Source organism: Anser anser (assembly GCF_964211835.1).
Source record: "Anser anser genome assembly, chromosome: 21".
Lineage (NCBI taxonomy): Eukaryota > Metazoa > Chordata > Aves > Anseriformes > Anatidae > Anser > Anser anser.
The window spans coordinates 12,417,138-12,431,579 of NC_139742.1; the positions used below are offsets into that span (position 1 = coordinate 12,417,138).

At 56.0% G+C, this 14,442-nt stretch overlaps 1 protein-coding gene across 17 annotated transcripts in view; it reads left to right on the forward strand.

Annotated features, from left to right (window-relative positions):
* Positions 1-4,567: 4,567 nt before the first annotated feature.
* The window catches only part of MVB12B (multivesicular body subunit 12B), a 102,295-nt gene continuing 92,420 nt past the window's right edge, over positions 4,568-14,442 (forward strand). For 6 of the 17 annotated variants that reach the window (XR_014574354.1, XR_014574355.1, XR_014574356.1 and 3 more), the window contains exons 1-2: positions 4,930-5,074; positions 11,203-11,325. Coding sequence is in view for 13 of the 17 variants with exons in the window: in XM_083806866.1 (XP_083662992.1) it covers positions 5,012-5,074; positions 11,203-11,325 (186 nt within the window). In the remaining 4 variants the exon portion in view is untranslated. Of the gene's footprint in view, positions 4,687-4,927; positions 5,075-5,304; positions 6,139-6,235; positions 10,147-10,172; positions 11,054-11,202; positions 11,326-14,442 lie in introns of those variants that run through there. The other 11 variants (XM_083806854.1, XM_083806859.1, XM_083806863.1 and 8 more) reach the window with 10 other exon arrangements.

Below are 14,442 nucleotides of genomic sequence, written 5' to 3' on the forward strand. Positions count from 1 at the left end.
CAGGCATCAGTGCTGCAGTTGTGCTGTCTGGAAATTTATGAACAATTCATAAATGTGTTTTACAGACAGCTGTTAGTATGTGCTGAGCAATACTCATTCTGTCAAGGAAAACCAGTTACAGGGTTATAGCCAGGCCACTTAAATATTATGATCCATAATATATAAATAGTGGGCTGAGCGCTGCTGCTGTTTTGTGCGTTAAAGACAGGCCTGTGCATTCTGCTCAGGCTCTTGCAATCCCATACCAACTAGTACTGTCTGCAAGCTGTGTACTCACAAAGATACTTGGTGCTTCTAAAAATCATCCTTTGCACCCTGTCCTGGGGTCACAGCATGCTTACAGTCAAGCTGCGCACCACCAGGCTGTCTGGCTGCGGTCGGACGGGAAGGTTGGCTGAAGACGTGGTGCGGGTCAGGTAGCAGACCTGGGAGCCGTGCTGCTGGCTGTGGGCTCAGACTTCGGGCTGCTGCTGGGGTTTTACTTCCATTTGCCCAGAGATGAAGATATGGGGTGAGGCATGCCTTCTCGCTGAAGGGCCTTGCGGGTAGGTGAGCACAGCCACAGCGCCTTGGTAACAAAGCACAGAGCTGACAGAAGAATACGGTGCAAGTTTCAGTTTAGAAATGTCTCTTGACATCATGCTGTCTTTCAGCTGACGTTGTGCACTTCCTTGGTGTTGTGGCCAGACCAAATCGAAACAGACAGAAGAAAATGTCGGTGCGGCAGCAGTGGGGAAGTGGGAGCTCCTGCTCTGCTGGAGCGGCTCGGAGGAGCGGGGGCTGCAGGCCTGCAGTGTGCCTCGCCTGGCTGCCCAGGAGCTCTGCTCACCAAGTGCAGCCTGGCCTGCAGCAGTAATGTGCACCAAGGTATGTCAAACAGCCAAAAACAGGAACTGCTGTAGTAAACTGTACTCTTCCCTGCAGGAAATACCACACAGCCTTCTTGAATAAGAATAAAAGATTAAACTCAAAGTACAATGAAATGCAAAAAATGCTGTAAAATCTGGTGGGTGGTCTTTTTTTTTGATTAGTGAGCTCCTGAAATATTCCTGCATCTCAGGATCATGTCAGTACCTGAAATGCTTTGCGATCTCTTTATTAAAAAGCAACCCACACGCATCCCAGTAGAAGGCAGGTGTCTGCTGCAGAGCTTGCAAGTCTTCAAAAACCTGCCCTGAATGGGTTGTTTCCTATAGTTAAGAATTTGCCATGATTTTAAGAAGTGGTGTTTTAGCTCTATTGCTGTTGACCTTCAGCCAGGGCAATGCAGTGCCTAAGGCTCTCGCTATCTCTGAGGACAGGATGAAGGTTCAGTAACTACCGGGGTACCTGGCAAACCCTGCCTGGGAATCATTAGAGATAAAAGCCACCCAGAGCCCTCTCAGGACACGGTTAGTTTGTGCTTGTGCACTTCCCTCATTCTACCTGTCAGTTGCTATTCTCCAGGATGCACAAGCGGCTGGGAGATGTGCATTGACAGCTATACCTTTCCCAGTTACAGAGGTGCCTAAACTAAAACCTCCACAGGAGATACTAGGGCCTTCTAATTACTTTCAGAATAATCAAAGTTTAAATGAGGAATACAGAAGGGAAGTAGCTGCATGGAGACATTTTGGTGCACAACGTTTAAAGGCAGCAGGCTAAACAAATCTGTGTGCCTAAAACCAGGCGGCAGCTGCTGAGCCTTGACCCGCAGCAGTTTCAGCATGCAGCTGAACTCTGGGCTGACTTTCTCTAAAGGCAGGCCCGGGGAGTGGGGTGGGGTGGTGCATGCAGCAGTATGAGCCCGCTGGGAACCAGTGCTGTCCCCGGCATTGGGCCCTGAGGAATGATAGCAGCAGGGGCTGGCCTTGGCTCTGGTGTTTAGCAGGAAGGGTGGTGATCCAAGCTGCCAGAGTGGGGTAACAGAAATAGAGCCCCCCTTCACTGCTAACAAACCTGGCAAGTACGTGTGATAACTTGGAACAATGTTCTGGAGGATGAGAAGGATGAGTGTGTGTTCAGCCACAGCTCCACTGTGATAGTCAGGACTGGCTTAAATTCCTCCTATTCAGCATCCCAAAAACAAGACACTGGTGTGAACTGGACAGTATTTGTGTGACTGCAGAACTCACAGGAGACGTGGCTGAACAAAAAAATAAACACCTTGAAAAATTATGTTAAAATATTCAGTGGATAACATAATTCAAATACTTATACTTTTGAGTAACTTTATGGTGGTAGATTAACCAACTGCAGCATAGTTATTCACATACCTAATACTAAGTGTACAAGTATTTGCTGATTCAGAGCCTGTGCTTATGCTCTGTGAAAGAACACAATAGTGCCTTTCCCTTGGACTCAAAACTCTGCCAAGGCTTCAAGGTCTCTGTATGTAGCAGCTCTGAGCCCTCACCCTGAGCTGTGCCAGCCACCCCCAGCTCCAGCGGGGCAGCTGATGCTGTGCCGCAGGGTGGTGCTTGCTGTGGGCAGCTCCTTGCAGGGAAGGAGCAGCTGAACTGTGCTAGAAAGTGACTCGTCTCTTGGAAAAAAATGTTATTGCAGATCATGCCATAGACATGTTGGGATATATGTTTGCAGTGTATCTTAGAATATTTTGTGGATACTAAGCAGCAATTAGTCTTCCTTTGGAATCAATTCATTTCATACTGCTGTGGTAGCAGGGAGGATCTTATTGAAACTCGAGGATTTTTAATATTATTACACTAAAGACTCAGTATCAGCATCTCCATGGGGGAGCATTAGCACACTGTAATGTGTAACAACTTCTCCACTTCAGGAAATCTTGTTGTATTTGTAATAGGGCATTTGGGGCATATATTATGTATGGGACATATTTCTCTTTTCCACCAGGCATCATCTTTCCTTCTGTCTAAATTACTCTCCAAATAAAGAGAAAGAGGAGAAAAAAAAGGCATTGTATTCCTTATCTCTCTCTATCTATATTTTAATCTTTGGACCCAGAAGCCACTACGAGCAATCAGGGCTGCATGTGGTAGAAGCCAGAATGCCTTGGTTGAACAGTGAGGGAATAGAGCTGTGGTTAAGAATAGCTGGCTATTACCTCTGTTCAGCAAGTGCAAATCTAACATGCTTTACTGGAGGTAAATGCCAGATAGGACGGGACTGCCATGTTTCTAGGACAAATGAAACTGTGGCTCTGCGCAGGCAGCAGGTGGTGTTTAAGTCTTTAACAGACCTGGGGGATCACCTTGCCCACTGCCTGCCCCAAAGGAATGCCGAGTGATGTCTGAAAGCTGTTTTTAGGTGGTCTTTCAGCTTGATCAGGGACAAAACTGATCTGATTTCTGGAACAGGCTGCCCAGGGAGGTTGTGGAGTCTCCTTCTCTGGAGATATTCAAGGCCTGTCCGGACGCCTACCTGGGCAACCTGCTCTAGGGAACCTGCTTTGGCAGGGGGGTTGGACCCGATGATCTCTGGAGGTCCCTTCCAACCCCTACAGTTCTGTGATTCTGTGGAAAAACTCCCCAAGCTGTGCTTCACTGTCTCATTGTGAAGTTTTTCACCATACCTTTGCAGAATCTTTCTTACTGCAATTCATACACATCACTTCTCAATCTAGCCACAGAGGACGTAAGTTTATTGCCCTCCTCTTTAATGCACCTACAAATTGTTTCCCCCTCTCTTTTACTTCATCTTTCACCCCATTTTTTTCATTTAACTACTCCAACTCTTTCAGTCTTGCATCAAAGGCTACTGATGTCAGTCCTTACATCAATCTTCCTGTTCTTCAGGTTATTTTTGATGATCTCCCTTGAAGTAAGGTGCTCAGAACTGAATGCAGGATGGCTGCAGGATTAGTTTAAATGATTATAGCTACAGGATACACTGCTGTTCCAGGCTACACTATGATTTGCATTGCCTGCTAATTTAGCAAGTGTGCTCCCAATTTCATCACTGGAATGTGATGATAATGCCCAGAACACCACAGAGCCTCTGTCTTCTGTGCTGTGAGCGGGCCTCTGATGGCTTCTGGTTGTCCAGCTGCCCTGTCAAACACTTGATTCTCTGGACTGTATCTTCTTAGTTTGGTTTTTGGGCCTTGGTGAGAGGTAGAATCAAATGTATGGCCGAAGTTAAGGAGGCTCCCAGACCTGTGTATCCCCTAACCACCACAAGCTGTCCTCTCAAGAAGAGAACAAGCTGGGTTGGGTGCAATTTGCTTTTTGATCTACAACAGCTGCTGCCGCTCTCCAAGATGCAGCTTGGTTTAGGGCAAGGACTTAAAGAACTACAGTTCTCCGGTTCTTTTTGCTCTGGACGTCACCTGTCTTCCAAGAGCTCCCGGACCGTGCCTCGCGGTGCGGTGGGAGAAACTACTCAGAGGTTTCTGCTGCAGCACAACCCCACAGAGGCAGCGTTTGCTTTCCAAAGTTTCGGGTTTTGCCCCGCGGGGCTCACGGAGCTGGCCCCTGCTTCCCTCGGGCCGGGCGCCCCGTGATTCCCGGTCACAGCGCCGGGGGCACCGCTCGAGGGCAGCCGCCGGGGGTGGGGGCCGGGGGTGCTCCCCGCGGGACCCCGCGCCCCGTCCCCGTCCCCCCGCGGGGCTTCCTGCGCGCCCCCGGCGTGGGTGTGGCGGCGGGCGCGGCGAGCAGGGCTCGGGTTTGCCTCCGGTGCCAGTCTCGCGTCGGGCCGGTGCGGGAGGAGGGCCGCATGGCCGCGCCGGTGAGTGCGGGGCGGCTCCCCCGGGCCGGGGGCCGCGGCGGCCGGGGCTGGGGGCGCGGGGGCGGGGGCCGGGGCCTGGGCGTGCGCGGCGGCGGCGGGGAGCGGGGCGCGGCCGAGCTGCGCCGTGCTGCGGCCCCGCCGCTCCGCAGGCCGGGCCCGGGCCCCCAGCCCCGCCGGGCGAGGCCCCGCGCGGCGCCGAGCCGCGGCCTGCCCGCCGCCGCCGCTCCCCGCCCCGCGCCGCTCCGCCCGGGCGCGCAGGCCGCTCCCCCCCCGCCGCTCCTCCCGCCGGGCCGCCCCGCGCCGCCCCGCGCCGCCCCGCCGGGCGATGAGGAGCTGCTTCTGCCTGCGCCGGGGGAGCCGCGACCCAGCGCCCGCCGCGCGGGCAACAGTTAAGTGTCCCCGGCCCCTCGGCACGGCCAGGCCGCCGCGCTCCGGGCCGCGGGACCGGGCCCGGCCCCGTGAGCTCCCCGCGGGGCCCGGCCTGGCGCGGCGGGGCCCGGCCGTCCCCTCCCGCGGCGCCCCGGCCCCTCCGCGCGTGGGGCCGGGCCCGCCGCGAGGCCCCCGGGTGTCCCCGGGGCCGGGTGCCCGCCCCCGGGGCTCGCTGCCCGCGCGGGGCCGGCGGGCGCGGGGCGGCGGCGTTGTCCCGGAGCTGGGGGGGGCACCGCGTGCGGCCGGGCTGCCGGGGGCTGCCGGGGGCTCGGCGGTCGTGGGGTCTGACCGAGTCCTCGTGCCCCGGCCTAGCGAAGAGCTTGCTGCGAGCGTTACGGGACTGGTTGGGGAAAATACCCCCAATACCGCGTTTCTTTCGGTCTGTTGCTGCAGGTGTTTGCGGGGTGGATTCGCTTGATTGCTCTTTTTTCTCCCTCACCCGTTCTCAGAGGTTTCTGCTTAGCTGGAAGTGATGGACGTGCGCTGTTTGTCTTTACTGAACAAGCCAGAGAGGGGACACCGAGCTGCCCAAGTTTTATTTACTCACTTCTTACATTGCCGGTGCTTAGGAGTTTTCACTGCGGTTTCTGGAAGGATTCTCAAAGATCCACAGAGCTTTAGTATTTGCTTTCTCTGAGCTGGGATGCTCACGGACTGGTCGTTATAACACCAGCTGGGTCCTCAGCTGAAATGGGGAGCTGGGCTTCAGAAGGTGTTCAGCTGGTCACGTTGAAATTTACATTTATCCATCCTGTATTTATTTTAAAACCAGTGAGAATGTGCAAACACAAACCTTGGTGCAGCCTGTCATGTCCCATGGCAGGCTAGCAGTGCGGTTCAGTGTCGTCCCTGAAATTCTCTGCTTTAGCTATTGTATTCTCTCAGCATACTGGGATGAAGGCTTCGTTTGAGCTTCTGGAGGTGTGAAAATAAATACAAAATGTTCCGGTTCTGCAGTGCACACTTCTCTAAGTGAGTCCCAAGCTTTAAGGCACTGTAGCTGCCGGGGACTTGTCCGCACAGGTACCAAGATAGAAATAACTGAACTGAATGTCACTTAAATTTTGCTGCCCCGGTAGAAGGTCATCTGTGTATGGAAATCTATTTTGGTTTGAAACAGGACACTCCTCGCAAATGGCTGCCCACCTGCTGTGAAGCAATACGAGATCTGGGTTTTGCTCGCTCCCGGCCGAAGTTCCTGTTTCCATTGAGGTCGGTCACAAGCTGAGGTGGGGCGGTCGGTGTGGGGACGCTCCCGGACGTGCCTTCGTTTGGTGAGAGCTGACGCTGAGGTTCTGTCTGCTTGTGACTGAGGCTTTGGGGGTCCCAGCTGCGTGTCCTGCCACGGTCTCCTGTTTTCTGACTCAAACAGTTGTGCTTCAGGAGCAGAAATAGCAGGGCGGCAGGGGCTGCGTCCTGCTCCCGGGGATTGGCAGCCCTGGTGGGAGGACCAGGCGTGCGGAGGGGAACGCTGGGGTACCCTCCGAGCAGTCTGTGCTGTGCCGGCTGTACCCGCCTCCTTCGCGAGATGATGCAGCGATAACCAGAGCACGTGGATGAGTGTCTCAGCAGCGTGTCTGCTCTGGTTTGATAGGACTATTTCCTGCAGAGTGCAGGAGCTTGGGTAGTTGATAGTGGTTTTTTTCAGTTTTGCCTTAGCTCATGGTTTTCTGCTCTGTGGGAAAAGCTAGATAGTGTCACAGTTCAGGGCTTGCAGCTGAAGGAAGAACCAGTAAGACCATTCTTTCTCCAAGTCCTCTGCTGTTTAACTTCAGGACTTGGCCTGCTTTGCTGGCAGCATGGAGTTTCTATGGCAGATACGTCCCCAGGCACTATCTGTTCACCTGCCACCTGCTCCCAAACTTGCCTCACTTGTTGAAAAGGAACACCAAGAGGGGAGAGCGCTCTACAAGCTCAAAATAATGCATTTATTTCTAGAACCGTGTTCCTTTGTTACATGTGTCTCCCAGCCAAAGCTCAGCAGTGCGGGTGGTCAGGTCGCCTTAGTGTAGCGCTCAAATGGACAGTGAAGCCAGGAGAAAAGTTTGCCTAGGATAAACTAATAACATGAGCGATGAGCTAGCGAGAACGCTGGTGAGAGAATGCAGAAAGGATGGAAGCAGACAATGTCGGGGGCTCCGGGTGCCGGGGGAAGGGGCGCTGTGTGTGCCCGTGCAGCCTGCCCGGGGCTGCAGCGGCTCCCGGCAGTGGGAGGCCCGGGCAGCCGAGGCGCGCTGAGGTGCTGGGGAGCGCCGGGTGCTGCCGGCCGCGGGCAGGCGCGGGCCCTGCGGGGCGAGCTGGGGCTCGGCAGCGGGTGGGCCCGGCCCTGGGCGTCGTGTGGTGGCGGATCAAACCGTGGCTCGGGCTGCATCGTGCCCGTGAGGGTTCCCGGCAGTGCCGCTGCCTGCTGTCTGCGCCCCCTCTGCTCTCTGCGCCCCGCCTGCGTTTGGCCTGCGGGCTGGGAGGCGGTAGGGCCGGGCAGAAGGCCGCTTCCTCTGCCTTGCCTACGAGGCTCCACGGGCTGAGAGCTTCCCGGCACGGAGACTTGCGGACACCCGGTTAGCCGCTCTGCGCAGAGCCCGCCCGGTCCCCGCTGCCCGCAGAGCGACTGCTGCTGGGGTTGACGCAGGAACGCTTGCTTCGCTGGTAGGCTGGGCTGGTTTTGCTGGCGTTTGTTCCAGGAAGGTCAGTTCCCGATATTCCTGCCTGCTGCTCTGGAGAGGGAATCTTCCCGCGCTCTTGGGCCGCCACAAGGAAGACGCGGCGCTGCTGACCTGCAGCAGTCCGAAACCCTGCGCAGAGCTGGCCGAGAGCGTGCGTGGTGCTCCCGCGGGCCTGGCAGGGCGCAGAGCCTGTACCCCTGTACCTGCCTCTCAGGGTGCCGGCCCATCTCCCGCCCTGCTGGCCGGCGCAGGGCTTCCCCGGTAGCTGCTGGGGGCAGCGGCCGACCCCAGCCAGCGCCGCGTGCCTGCGGAGGCGCCTCTGGGGGCCAGCCTGGGCTGGGGCCGCGCGAGCGGGATCGGGCTGCCCAGGACCCCCACACCTCCTGCCCCCTGTGTCCCAGGCACAGCTCGAGGCTGCCAGAGGTGTTCAGAGCGAAGCTGGCAGCGCTGCAGCCAAAAGCCGTGCGTCCTCGATGCCTCGTCCTGCGGGCACCCCGCTCTGCCCTGCGTGCGGGACCGGTGCCAGCAGGGTGCGTGCAGCTGTGCGGGGCAGGGCGTCCTCGGCGCAGGCGCGGCCTCTCCCCGCTGGCTTTGTCTGAGCGGTCCCACCGGGGCTGGTGCTGCATCCTGTCCCGGGGCTCGTGTCCGGCTTCCCCTTGGTGCTGGGAGCTGGATGTAGCCCTGCAGCTGAGAGCAACCTCCAAGGAGCACGCTCCCAGCTAATGGGAAGAATGTTCTTGTAATTGTTCTGGGCTGTTCCCAGAACAACCATGCGGCAGGAGGAGCAGCAGAGGCCCTCAGAGAGCTCGGCGAGCAGAGCGGAGCGTGGGATGTGACGGGCTGTTCCCTGGTCAGCTGCTGTGAGTTCTCAGCCACCACGATGCTAGGCAGGCGTATGGGTCAAACTTACGTTGTTTAAAGAGAACTTCGTTAAAATAACAAGCTGTCCGATAGGAGTATCTATAGATTCCTTCTCCTTGATATAATCTGTTCTTTCACTGTTTGGTTTTTCTATTATTTTTAAGTTCAAAGGCGTGCTAGAAAAGAAACCAAACTTGCAGCAAGCGCCCTGAGGGAGAAGTGAGTTGTAGCTAATCGTCGGTATGATTGCCCGGCCAGAAACTCCTCTTTGACCTGTGTAGAGCTCAGAAAAACGTTTGTCTGGGTGCACGGACTGGTTTCTGCCGCTCCGTATCTGTTCCAGATGCATCCTTGGTACCACCTACGGACCCCGGTGGCCGTCCGATGGCCGTGCCTGCACTGCTGCGCCCGCTGCTGCCCCTCCTGCGCCTCGCCGCGCCTTCCGCCCGTGCCCCGGCAGGAAGCCCCGCGCCTCCGTGCGTGGCCTCCGCCGCTTCCGCCGTGCAGGGGCTTTGTGTGAGCCCTGACAAAGTGCGGATTGATGCGGTTTCCTCTCCCCTCCCCCTGCCGTGCCGTGCCTCCGGCCCGCGAGAGGCTCTGCGACAGAGCTGCCTTTCTTCCCCGGGCCCAGGGCAGCTTTGGGCTGGGCGGGGTGGGTGGGGTGGGTGCTGTGCGTCTGCCGAGCCCTCCCCATCCTCAGTCCTCCGCACAGCTACCAGAGCGCTGAAATCTGTTGCGTGCTGTTCTTTGGTGCATTGGGGAATACCATCGCTTACCTGAATTGCAGCTCCAGGCGGTCTGACAGAAGCTGGTATCGGCATCCATCACCTCCCAGCTCCTCCCGGCGTGTAATAGCAAGTCATCAAATTATTGAGAGTGACTTGGAAAAGTTTCAGGAAACGTGCATTCATATGAAGAACAGATTGCAAGTTCTTTATTAAAGTCACGTTATGTTTGCTCAGTTCTGCACATTTTAGGCGATTGTTTCCGCATTATTTGCGAGGTATTTTGAGGAGCTCGTGGGCACAGTGCGGACGTGCAGCGGTGCTGGCTTTGAGCAGCACCCGGTGGCATTGTTAGCTGCACAGAGCCCTTCGTTCCCTGCTGGCCCTGACGGCGTGGAGGCTGTGGTGAAGGGAAGGGGGCGAGCAGGTAGGGTTCAGGGGGCCCTTCTAGTTGTGCTTTGGAAGCTTAAATCGTGTAGGTAAGAAAGTGGGCCTGCTTCAGCTGGTGGTGTGTGTGCTGGATGCTTACCAGGTGCTGAAGCAAAGCTCTGTCCTCGATTTGGTTCGTTGGCAATGGTATTTTTGTCATTTTGAGCACTTGTTTCCGTTGTTTTGGACACTTCAGGCAGTCTGCTTGTTTGTGTGGCATTGTCGTTTATACAGGGCCCAGACTTGCTCTTTCTTTGTTGCCTGCAGCACGATGTTTGTTCAGACTGGGCATTGTGAAGTGTAAACCCAGGTCCTGCTGGCACCAGCGCTCTCCTCTGCCTTTTCTAGAAGCAGTAAGTAACGAGCCATCTTCGTGGCCTAGAAGCGCTGGGTGTCATTGCTCTTAGGAGGGAACCGAATGAGGTAGCTCTGGTTCTCAGCTTGCCTGGCTGCTGGGCGGCGGTGCTCCTTCACGCACGGTGCTGCCCTTCTGTCTGCAGGCGCGTGGGGGGCGGTGTCCTGGGGCAGTCCTTCCCCAGAGCCAGAGAGCTCTGGCTCTAGCTGCCGGCCTCTGCAGGAGACCACGTGCTGAGGCAGCGGCACCTTTCCTCCTCCTCCTCCTCAGTGAGCTATTTTGGCAGCTCTCTTGTCCTCTCCCCCTGCTTCCAGTAGCAGCATCTCTCCAAATGGGTTGGTTTCACCCGCTTCTCTCCCTCTTTGTGTCTCTCTTTCCCCCGCAGTGTTCAGTGCTCTTCTCCCTTGTTCCTGGAAGATGCTCAGGCCTCTGTCTGCTTTGCATCAGACCATCCTGCGTTGCTTCCTCTGCGTTTCCCTGGCGCTCAGTTCCCTGCAGCAAGCAGAGTTTTGCATATAGTGCCAGATACATCTGTGCTGCTACATGAAAGCGGTCTCATTCAGGAGGGTGCGGTGAGACTGAAGCCTCGCAGGGGAACGCTCACCATGCCCAATGCCTGTCTCGGATGGGGAACCTCATAACGAACCCATTACCAGCAGATTTCTTGCTGCTTAAAATGGCAGAGCTACTTCAACCAGCCTGACTGGGGGACGAAATTTGCTCTTTATCTGGGAGGGAAGGGATGAACTTGGGTTTTCCCATCACTGGTAGATGGAGACGAGCCCATACTGAATATCCTGGAAACAGTGGAATTAATCTCAGAAGAGGCTGCTGGCCCAAATTCCAAACCTGTTGGGCATTGCACAAATGTACCTTCTTATCAAAAACAAATGAAGGTGCAGAAGGTGTGTCTGGCCTAATCCTGTGTTTAACTTGGCAGTCTGTGGTGTTTCAGCACAAGCACTGTGGCATGCACGCACGCAGGCTCTCGGTGCTCTCTGTTCCTCTGAGGTGCGCTGCCCAGCAGCCCTTTAATTCTGTGCCTTTCTTTCAGGATCAGTCCATGATGCCTGAAGTGCGAGACCTCTCCGATGCGTTGCCTGACTTGCCGATGGATCCCATCACGGGCGTTGGTGTGGTTGCATCCCGGAACCGTGCACCGACAGGTTATGATGTAGTAAGTAGAGCTTTTTCAGCTGCTGTTGCTAATGCTTTGGTTCCTCATTAACGAGGCTTTGCTTTGCTGGGAACAGCATCTCTTCCAGAGAGGGCTTGCCATCAGACGTGTTTTAAGAAGTAATTTGGTAACCAGCTGCCCACCTCTCAGCCCAGGGTACTTAGCAGTGCATTTGCTCAGCGGAGGTTTGTGGGTGCAGTCATGCCACTTCATCTGTGCTCCAAGAGGAGCATAATTACCTGGAGGAGAGGTTTTCAGAAACAGCTGGCCACTGTGGCAAGCAAATTTACTGATCCTAGTAACGTTCATCCTGAAGGATTCCTAAGTATCGCACAAATTACATCTCTGAATAAATGGATCCCACATCAGCTGTTTAATCCCACATATCAGCACTGCACAATAATGATGAGAAGCTCCAGATTGGGAAGCAAATAGCTTCACAACCAGCTGAAATTGCAAGGGCAATTTTGATGGACAGAATGCAAACCTCTAAATTAAGCTTTGGCAGGAGGCTGGGCAGCAGGAAAAGGCAGCTGGATACAGTAGAGACGAATATGTGAATGGGGGGGTGGAGGTCACAGTTTAACGGCTGCTTGTTCCCTGGATTAGTTGCTGTATAGCCACCAACGTGATTGGTTTTTTGCCTATAAAATGAGTGTCCCAAACAGTGAAACATCGTGAAATACTGACCTTGCAGAGTACTGCATGGGAAGGCTTGCCCTGTGGTCCCTTTTTGTGTATCCTGCTCCAGCTGCTCTACGTCACACCTTGGGTTTTCAGTGTCACACAGCTTGTGTAATGGAGAGTGGAAACCCATGGACTGCGGCTTTGCTCACACGTTTACAGCTCTGGATCATGTATGATCGCTGGATCGCTGTACAGTATGCCCTGTACAGTGCGAGAAGGAAGCAAATGGATCAGGCTGAAATAAGGGGCGGTGTGTGTGTGTGTGTGAGACAAGGCTCCTGAGAGACCTGGAGGGGTTTTTGCATTTACTGCATTTTTCTGAGTGCTGATTACCTGTGTGAGCCAGGCTGTGTAATTAGCTGCTTGCCCTGATAAAGGAGCATGGGACAATGTGAGAGTTGTGATAACAGAATTGCATTCTGCCTAAATGACTGGGCAGAGAGCGTGCTCACCCCAGATAGCCTGTCTGAGGTTTAATAGGGAACTTTAGCACTAGCACAGTTTAAACTAAACAAGATAAAAGATTCTTCCTGTGGCTTAATCCAATTACAGCGGTGTTGTAATAATGCTTGTGAATGTGGGTTGCTCTCTCCTAGGGGGCACAGAGCGGAGGCTGCCTTTCCTCTGATTTTTCTGTTTTGCTTTGCATTTACAAGGAGCTCTTTTGACCCGGGGCCAGTGGTCCCTGCCGTAGGCAGAGGTGGTGTCTGCTGGCTGCGGTTGCTTTACCTGATGCGTGGCTTCCGCACGATTCCTCCTTCAGCTGTGCGCACGGCAAAGCGGCAGCGTGGCTCCGTGCCTGGGGCTGTGCTGGGCCCCCAGGAGCTGCCGTCAGTGTCCTTGCGCTGCACAGCACCTGCTGTGGTGGGGCTGCTCCGGGGGTCACGAGGCGTCCTTGTGCCCACGTCTTCCGTGGGACGGGCAAACGCGGGGCTGTGCTCCTCTTGCCTGGATGTCTGGAAGGGGCTCCTCTGCACGAGGCAGCTGCACCTGGTGTGTGGGGGCACCGCTTCCCCACGACCGCTCTGGAACCGAGCCTACAGCATCTCAAGGCACGGAACCGAGCATGCAGAAGCGTCCCTCTGAACGCAGAGGGCGAAGGCTGTAGCAGGTCGTGAGACGCGGGCAACGTGTGGGCTGGAGCAGTACCAGGCTCTGTGTTTCTCCAGATCTTTTAATAGCTGAAGCACCGAAGACCGGATTTTGCCAACACACATGGAATGTGTCTGAATGTAGATTCCTGAAAATCTGCCCAAACTGGCAAGACTGAGCCCAGAGGTGGGGAGGAAAGGGAGGAGAGATGGGTGGAGGTCTGGGGCCAGGCGGGAGGTGTGGTTCCCGCGCTGCTGCCTCTCGCCGCAGGCTTGCGGCCAGCTGGGCGCTGTGGGTTGCTCTGGGGCTGCTGTGCTGGGGCAGGAGTGGGGGCAGCCCCTGCCAAGGGGCAGGCGGTGGTTCCGCGTGCCTGTTTGCCAAAACAGCTGGCCCAGGGCTGCCAGTAACAGCGTGCCGGCTGCAGGTCGCTGCGCGGCTGGAGGAGCGGGCTGGGAGACGCCTTCCCCACCGTGTGCCGCTCTACGTCCAAGGAATGTCTTCAGCTCTGAGGAGAACGACCTTCCCTATGGGGTGGGAAGGCGCTGTGCCAGGCGGGCAGGCGCCTGGCTGTTCAGCTCCACGTTCCGCTTCCCTCTGGAGCCCGTCCCTGCCCCCTCTGCTCTCTTGTTCTCTGTTCGTACCCCTCCTGGAGCTCTGGGCCCAGACAGCCCCTTACAGCGGGGCACGGGCTGTGAACTGGAAGAGCCTGGGCCTACCCTTCGCAGTCGTGTCTCTGGAGTGTGTGAATGCTGCGACTCCCTCCCGCTTTTGGTGGTCGTTGCAGACAAGGGGGTGGGAAGAAGTTTGGCGCAGCCACACCGGAGCCAGCCCAGATCTGGGGGTACCACCCCCACTTCTCCCTCGGTAAGGCCAGGATAGAAGTGTGCCCAGGGTGTTGGGCATCATCTCCTCCATCCTGCATGTTCCTTGCACTTTACCGAAGCAGGGAAGACGTGGGCTGGGGTTGCTCAGCACCCATCCTGCTGGGACAGGCCTGCCGCAGTCTCTCCACATCCCTTTCCCTCTCGCGTTACCCCACCATGGGCACGTTGCCCTCACGCAGCTCAGGCACGGTTCTGCTTCCAGGGGCGGTGGGGATCCTCCTTGCCTGCAGGAGCCTAGCAGATGATGTAAGACGTTTCCTGTTTATATCACTCTGTTTTCTTTCCCCGTGAGTTTTCTGACAAGTTAATGCATGCTTACATTCCCCAGGCTTGGAAAGAGGCTTCAGCAGGATGGTGCGGAGCCACAGCATTCAGGGTCAATCGCTGGGGATGGAGCCTGCAAGTGTTGCATTTCAGCAGCAGCAGGCGTGGCTTTGCTCGGCGTGCCCATGGG